This window comes from Xenopus laevis, chromosome 4L (genome assembly GCF_017654675.1).
Source record: "Xenopus laevis strain J_2021 chromosome 4L, Xenopus_laevis_v10.1, whole genome shotgun sequence".
NCBI classification, from domain to species: domain Eukaryota; kingdom Metazoa; phylum Chordata; class Amphibia; order Anura; family Pipidae; genus Xenopus; species Xenopus laevis.
This window is the reverse complement of record NC_054377.1, coordinates 55212124-55221005: the sequence shown is the minus strand read 5'-3', so window position 1 is coordinate 55221005 and position 8882 is coordinate 55212124. Positions and strand designations below refer to the sequence as shown.

The 8882-nt window shown below is 38.9% G+C and overlaps 1 protein-coding gene across 1 annotated transcript; it reads right to left on the bottom strand.

Annotated features, from left to right (window-relative positions):
- Positions 1-674: 674 nt before the first annotated feature.
- On the bottom strand, positions 675-8881 carry chtf8.L (chromosome transmission fidelity factor 8 L homeolog). Its single transcript, NM_001097141.1, is given in 3 exon segments — positions 675-1839; positions 2682-2799; positions 8801-8881. Coding segments are annotated over 3 exon segments (366 nt in total). The 5' UTR covers positions 8824-8881; the 3' UTR covers positions 675-1614.
- Between the last annotated feature and the right edge of the window lies 1 nt (position 8882).

Genomic DNA, 8882 nt, shown 5'->3' with positions numbered 1-8882 from the left:
AAGTTCTGTGGTCTAGCTCATTCCTGAAGCCGTTACTTATATAAATGTAGTAGTAATGTCCTCACCAGATACGGTCTCTTTATGTTTCATGGAACCAAGTTAGGAGGACTGACTGTTCCAGTGCTTGCTGTACAGGTTTTTTTTTCTGTACAGTTTTAATAATATTTATTTATTTTGTAATATGGATTTAACAACTTTATATTTCATTTTTGTCCATTAAAGAGATGTTTGTAAAAAAATAAAGAAATGAAATGAGCGGTCGGTGCTAGTCACTTGTGTATCATTTGTTATTATGCAAGACTTGGAATATACAGACCCCTGCCTTAAGTCCCAGTACAAACAGAGCTTACGTGACATGGATACATTTTAATTGGAAAGCGTGGGTGTCATATTCATATCAAAGTTTTCCTGTTGGCAAGAGCTTGCTTTCATTTAAATACTATACAGTAAAAAATTAAGGAGGCGATCCATCCCATTTAGATGATCTTACAAGTGCACAGCCCATTACTTAAGAAATCTGACATCCATATAAGACCAGACTTTTCTTGCATTACAGCGGCATTCTCCTTATACTTCAGTAATAAGGAACCTCTAAGCCTTCTATATGGAATGCACAGGTCTATTGAGAGTTCCTTGCCAAGGCAGTAAATATGCAGAAAGTAAATGCGTTTTGCTCACAGTAAGATTGCACTTTATTTAAAGGAGAAGTAAAGTATATGAATTAACATTTGACCTTTACTAAATCTTTGGGAACCTCTCCCACCTCAGCTTCCAATGAGCTAAAGTTAAAACTTGTTATCGTTTATGTTACTTCTGGCTGAGGAAAATTCAGGAACCGTGCTCTTGACACAGCTCTTGAAAGCTGTATTACACAAATCAAGAATCTATACAGAAACAGATACTTAATTTCCTTATTGCCCATTTTGCTGTAATGGGAGGCTGAATAAGGTCCCCCATAATACGCAAACACAGGATTCTGCCTTTTTCAGCAGGAGTCGAATTCGGCCGAATCCTTCTGCCTGTCTGAACCGAATCTGAATTTGCATACGCAAATTAGGGGTGGGGAGGGAAATCACGTGACTTTGTCACAAAACAAGGAAGTAAAAAATGTTTTCCTTTTCCCATATGCAAGTTTGGATTCGGTGCGGTATTCTGACGAATCTTTCGCGAAGGATTCGGGGGTATGGCCGTATCCAAAATAGTGTATTCGGTGCATCCCTAATTTATATATATTTATTATCTCAAACTTAAACTGGTGCACTCCAAAATTGTATCGCAATTATATTACGCAGTACAGTGTATAGCATTAAGTGAGAAACATATTTCTCTGCTTTTCTTGGGAAAAGTTAGTTTTTTCCATCCTATATATGTGATCCTTGTAAAGAACAGAAATGATGCACCTCATACCCTCCTGCCATTACTGCTACTGGGGGGAAAAAACCCTATATGCAAATAATAATTGATTCTTTTCTGCACAGTCGAGACTTGAAGCATACTGACAAAAGGTAAAATTTTGAACATTTGGTAAAATTTAAGGTGCTGGAATAAAATCCCCATATTTTTAGACAGCTACCCAAACATCAGTTCTTTGCACTCCAAATGTAAGCCTCCTGGTCACACCTTCTTCGGGACATTAGTGATGATGGGCTTGGGCCTTGTTTTGAAGATGATTTTCTTCTTGATCAGTGCAGTCACCTGATACCTAGTGCTTGCCTCAGTCATAGTATGATCTGCCTCCTGCATGGAGCTGCTGCTCTTTACCAAAACTGCAAACGGCTTGTCTAGACGCACCACCTTCCCATAAAGGATGTGATGTCCAACAATCAGCAGTGGGACACCCTGAAGGAACAGGCATAATATTGCAGATTAGAGAACCACTATAAAGGGATGGGGCCAGATTAGACACTCTATTCATTTTAAACGTTGTAATAAGAGAATAAAAAACTATGATGCAGTTAAAGTTGTACATATAAAGTATGCCAGTGGGCCAATGTAAAAGGAACACTGGGTCAAATTAGACACACATTTCATTATAAAATCCATATTTAAAGAACTATAACTAGGAAACTGCATGACCTAATCCATTAGCAGCTTCTAAATGTAAAGCATGCCAAAGAATGTAGCTTTTTACTATATTGCTTTGATGTTAAATCGCCACATTCAATAATATCATAGCGTCTATATTAAAGGTGACTGGGGCGACATCCTGTGGTCACAATTAATATGACAGCGATTGTCTCAGGACCTTCCTGCTCTTTGGCATAATGATGCTCTCCATCATGATTCTCCATTCACATGGGCAAGGGGGTTGTTTGTGCTGTTTATCCTATTTCAATAATGATAATTTTTTGATAACCTTTTGAAAATCCGTCAGGTATATAAAAAGCATACATGCATAAACAGAACATTGTGCACCAAATGCCAACAAATGTATGCTTTTCGATAATAGATACTGCCACGTCTAGCAGATTTTTTTTATCATTTTATTAAGCAGAAATTAAACTGCTTTGACAACACACCCTCCATTAGCACTGCCAGAAACCAGTTCTTTCATTTAACGCTTGCCAGTTGTTCACAAAATGAGAAAGCTGAAATATGAAGTACAGCAAACAGAATATTCAGTCCACTACATCATTCCACACAGTCTTATAACAAAGAGACAGAACAACTATTGGTCTCACCTCTTTGGTATAATGCAGATCTCCCATCACCTTGCCAGTGAGACCATCCTGTTTCCGATCTTCTATCTGCCCCTGTAGCTCCATCAGAAGCCAGTCTTCTGGTTGTCCTTGCGGATCCCTAGAATTAGATATTGTATCCCTATGAGGGTGCTTCAGCGACTTAAATTGTATCTTTGGTTGCAGCTTCACTTTGCTAGGGCATGGCTGCCATCAGAAAAGCAATGTTAACCTTAAAGGAGAAGGAAAGGTTTGCAGCATTTAGGGGTACCAAATGTTAGGCACCCCCAATAGATTGTATCAACTTACCTGAAACTAAGGGACAGTGCATTAGTCTGCCCCGTAAATTTGAAGAAAGAAGGAAAAGGATCGCTCTGTGGTGCTCACTGGTATAACCGGGGCCGGTGCAGTTTTCTGCTGATAGGAGCACCGGCCCGGGGTTTCAGGTAAGTCAATACAATCACTTGGGGGTGCCTAACATTTGGCACCCCAAGTGTTACAAGCCTTTCCTTCTCCTTTAAAGGGGTTGTTCACCTTCCAAACACTTTTTCCAATCGCGTCCCATTTTATTTTTACAGTTTTTCCAAAACTGAAGTTTAAAGTTCTTGTTATCTCAGTGATTTGGGCCAGATTCTGAACGGTTACAATTGCTAATGGAAATATGACCGCTCAAGACTCACCCCACAACAGTATGAGCTCCGTGTGCTCAGCCACCAGCGTTCCGGCTGAAATATGGATCAAGGTAACAACATCGCCTTACACGTTTCGGTAAAACTTTCCCTTAATCATAGGCAATGCCTTCTCATATTCATCCGGAGTGCCGCCTGTATTGCTTATTTGGTTACAATTGTTACATTGGTTGATACATTTTTCTGGAGCATCTGTGGAATACTAGCAATTATTGCATCAATTCTAACAGCTGCCTTTAATGAAACTCAGCAGGGACAAAGATAAGAAATGTATCAATTAAATGTATCAATTGAGAACAGTTTACAGTAAGTGACACCCCCAGGTTGCAAAGACATAAGAAGGTGAAAAATTAAACATTAAACATAATTTTCTATTTCTGACTGTTTTTTCGAATATTGATTTGAAAAAAGAATTTCTGGTGAACTCTCTGAAAACAAATGAACTGGAAAAAAAAGTGTTGTAAAGTGAACAAAGCATTTAAAGCGACAAGTAAAACACACTCCTTACCACAGATCAACCCATAGTAAATTTTATTTTATAAGCCCTGGTTATTACAGAAGCCCTGACTGATGTATCTTCTGACAGCGGCCCAGTGCTAGTAGATTTTTTTCATCATTGAAGGGGTTGTTTCCTCTTTAAATTTACTTTTAAGATGATGTAGAGAGAGTGGCATTCTGGTTTTCATTATTTATTATTTGTGGTTTTTGAATTATTTAGCTTTATTTTCAGCAGCTCTTCAGCTTGCAATTTCAGCAATCCGGTTGCTAGCATCCAAATTAGATATTCAACTATAACAAGAGTCCTTTATGTATCCATCCGTATGGGTGTGCTTCTCTACGTGCTGCAATCCCCGTGTTGGAATGCCAAGGTTACTAATACAAAAAGAGGTAGCCGGAGAGCACTTATTTCTTTAGTTTAAAAGATCATTTCTTTATTTTGCAGGCATTTACTGCACAACATGTTTCGGCTTCTGGCCTTCATCAGGTGCATAAAATCAATTAACAAAGCAAGCCATTTAACCCCTCACCTCACCAACAACTGTATACCAGCTCCACAGAGTGGCCAGGTTACTATAAACATATTCAAAACAATAGTACTGCCATCTTGTGGCCTACTAGTAATTAGCACCAACAAAAGTTGCAAATGTTTTGTAGCGATGGTAATACATATTGACACAATATATGCAGAAGTTTGAAACAGTAACAAGGTATTGTCCTACCAGTGTCAGGCCATTTTCAGTATTACAATGTATATTATTCCAAAGTGTATCTGTAAGAAAAGTGGAAATTCAATTATATATAACCATTATAAAAAGCATTTATAGCTCATAGCTTCGTTCATTCCCCTTGGTTCAACTGTATTCATTCTGTCTATCCATCTTGCCTCAGTTTGTAACAATAGACGTTTTCTATCTCCCCCTCTTTGGGGTAACTGAACTTTCTCTAAAACCAGCCACCTTAATGTTGCTGAGTTGTGTTTATGCAAATAAAAGTGTTTTCCGACTGGTGTATAAGTTTTTTTGTTCTCTGGATCATAATTGGAAATAGAATACTTATGTTCCCTGATCCTAATTTTTATTTGTCTCGATGTTTGCCCAATATACATTTTCCCACAAGGGCACTTAAGGGCATAAATCACAAAATCCGTATTACAAGTATAGTAAGCTTTTATCGGGATCTTATAACCCTTCAAGGGGTGCGTTATACTGTCACCCTTGATTATGGAACTACAGCACCCACAGCCCAGGCAGGGGAATGTGCCAAACTTAGGAGTGCTTAAAAATCTTGTTTTATTCTCTGTCCCATGGATATCAGTCTTTATCAACTTGTCCGCCAAATTTCTCCCTCTCTTATAGGAAAATAAAGGGACTGTTTTACAGTGTTTGCCAACCACAGGATCCCTTTGTAAAATGGACCAATGTTGCAAAGTCAATTTTTCAAGTTTTTTACTGAGTGGTCCAAATTGGCTCACAAACGGAATTCTTTGGTCAACAACCAATGAGTCTTTTGTCTTCCTTAGAAGACTAGTTCTATCTTGTTTAAGGACCTCATCTCTTATTGTACATAATGAGTTATAGTCGTAGCCCTTTTCCACAAATTTATTAATCAGTTTATTCGCACTACTCAGGTAACGTTCATCACTAGAGGATATACGTCTCACCCTCAGGAACTGGCCCTTCGGAATGCCTTTAATAGTATTCGGCATATGATAGCTGTCAGGGCGTAAAATGTTGTTTCGTTCAGCAGGTTTAGAATACAAGTCTGTGGATATTTTTCCATCTATATTGAAAACCTCCACATCTAAGTAGTGGATACTAGATTTGTTGTACTCGGCTGTAAATTTTATGGAGCCATGGTGTGTATTGATAAATTCAATGAACTGTTGTAGTTCAACATCACCCTTTTTCCATATGATGAAAATGTCATCCACATATCGAAAATAGCAATGTATGCAATCTGTAAATAGTGGATTGTACAGTATCAATTTATGTTCCAGGGCCGCCATGAAGATGTTGGCATAGCTGGGCGCTAAATTACTACCCATGGCGGTCCCTTGTACTTGTATGTAGAAATCCCTGCCAAATCTGAAATAGTTACATTTTAGAACAATGGTCAAAAGTTCCAATAGAAAAAATATCATAGGATGTGTGGTCTTAGTCTGAAGTAATGCCTCCTCTACATAATGTATCCCCTCCTCATGGGGAATAGATGTATATAAGGACTGGACGTCAATGTATGAGGAGGCATTACTTCAGACTAAGACCACACATCCTATGATATTTTTTCTATTGGAACTTTTGACCATTGTTCTAAAATGTAACTATTTCAGATTTGGCAGGGATTTCTACATACAAGTACAAGGGACCGCCATGGGTAGTAATTTAGCGCCCAGCTATGCCAACATCTTCATGGCGGCCCTGGAACATAAATTGATACTGTACAATCCACTATTTACAGATTGCATACATTGCTATTTTCGATATGTGGATGACATTTTCATCATATGGAAAAAGGGTGATGTTGAACTACAACAGTTCATTGAATTTATCAATACACACCATGGCTCCATAAAATTTACAGCCGAGTACAACAAATCTAGTATCCACTACTTAGATGTGGAGGTTTTCAATATAGATGGAAAAATATCCACAGACTTGTATTCTAAACCTGCTGAACGAAACAACATTTTACGCCCTGACAGCTATCATATGCCGAATACTATTAAAGGCATTCCGAAGGGCCAGTTCCTGAGGGTGAGACGTATATCCTCTAGTGATGAACGTTACCTGAGTAGTGCGAATAAACTGATTAATAAATTTGTGGAAAAGGGCTACGACTATAACTCATTATGTACAATAAGAGATGAGGTCCTTAAACAAGATAGAACTAGTCTTCTAAGGAAGACAAAAGACTCATTGGTTGTTGACCAAAGAATTCCGTTTGTGAGCCAATTTGGACCACTCAGTAAAAAACTTGAAAAATTGACTTTGCAACATTGGTCCATTTTACAAAGGGATCCTGTGGTTGGCAAACACTGTAAAACAGTCCCTTTATTTTCCTATAAGAGAGGGAGAAATTTGGCGGACAAGTTGATAAAGACTGATATCCATGGGACAGAGAATAAAACAAGATTTTTAAGCACTCCTAAGTTTGGCACATTCCCCTGCCTGGGCTGTGGGTGCTGTAGTTCCATAATCAAGGGTGACAGTATAACGCACCCCTTGAAGGGTTATAAGATCCCGATAAAAGCTTACTATACTTGTAATACGGATTTTGTGATTTATGCCCTTAAGTGCCCTTGTGGGAAAATGTATATTGGGCAAACATCGAGACAAATAAAAATTAGGATCAGGGAACATAAGTATTCTATTTCCAATTATGATCCAGAGAACAAAAAAACTTATACACCAGTCGGAAAACACTTTTATTTGCATAAACACAACTCAGCAACATTAAGGTGGCTGGTTTTAGAGAAAGTTCAGTTACCCCAAAGAGGGGGAGATAGAAAACGTCTATTGTTACAAACTGAGGCAAGATGGATAGACAGAATGAATACAGTTGAACCAAGGGGAATGAACGAAGCTATGAGCTATAAATGCTTTTTATAATGGTTATATATAATTGAATTTCCACTTTTCTTACAGATACACTTTGGAATAATATACATTGTAATACTGAAAATGGCCTGACACTGGTAGGACAATACCTTGTTACTGTTTCAAACTTCTGCATATATTGTGTCAATATGTATTACCATCGCTACAAAACATTTGCAACTTTTGTTGGTGCTAATTACTAGTAGGCCACAAGATGGCAGTACTATTGTTTTGAATATGTTTATAGTAACCTGGCCACTCTGTGGAGCTGGTATACAGTTGTTGGTGAGGTGAGGGGTTAAATGGCTTGCTTTGTTAATTGATTTTATGCACCTGATGAAGGCCAGAAGCCGAAACATGTTGTGCAGTAAATGCCTGCAAAATAAAGAAATGATCTTTTAAACTAAAGAAATAAGTGCTCTCCGGCTACCTCTTTTTGTATTAGCATCCAAATTACCTTAGCAACCATGCAATGATTTGAATAAGAGATTGGTATATGAAAAAGAGAGGGCCTGAATAGAAAGAGGAGTAATCAAAAGTAACAATACATTTGCAGCCTTAGGGTCATGCCACACGAGCAGATTCGGGGAGATTAGTCGCCCCAGCGACAAATCTCCTCATCCTCGGGGCGACAATCTCCATCTCCACCTGCCCTCCGCCGGCTACAATGAAAATTGCATACGACAATTCACACGTGGCGCTTTGTTTTCTGAAGTCGCCCGAAATTTCCTTGTGAGGCAACTTCGGAAAATAAATCGCCGCATGTGCATTGCGGCAGGCGATTTCCAGTGTAGCCGGTGGAGGGCAGGGAGGAGGTAGTTTGGGGAGATTGTCGCTCCAAAGAAGAGATTTGTCGCTGCGGCGACTAATCTCCCTGAATCTGCTCGTGCAGCCTGACCCTTATAGAGCATTTGCTTTTAGATGGGGTCAGAAGTTAGAGACAGTCAGAAGAAGGCAAATAATTAAAAAAAGACAAAAAAATGAAAAGTTGCTTAGAATTAGTCAGTCTATAACATATTAAAAGTAAACTAAGTTGAACCACCCCTATAAAACAATAAATATGATGTATTTTTCCTGATTCAGAAGTCACAGCTGCAGCTAGAGATTTAAGCGGCCATTCATTCTTTACCTTGCTAGGTAAGGCTGAATAAATAAATAAATAAATATGGGATTAGAAAATGTAGAAAAGCAAATGAACCCTTCGGACAGTCCATGAAGGAGCGCCAGAACTAGGGGTCGGCAGAAGAGACACGTGACCAGGGAGCAAAACTTGGGGGCGCCAGGCAAGCAGGGCAAATGTCACTCTGTGATTCCAGCAGCAGCAACACGGACTCACCGGGACACCAGGATCTGCACCATGTTCACAAACTGACGGAGACACCGGATCAACACTACACTGACTCCACCAACAACTCACT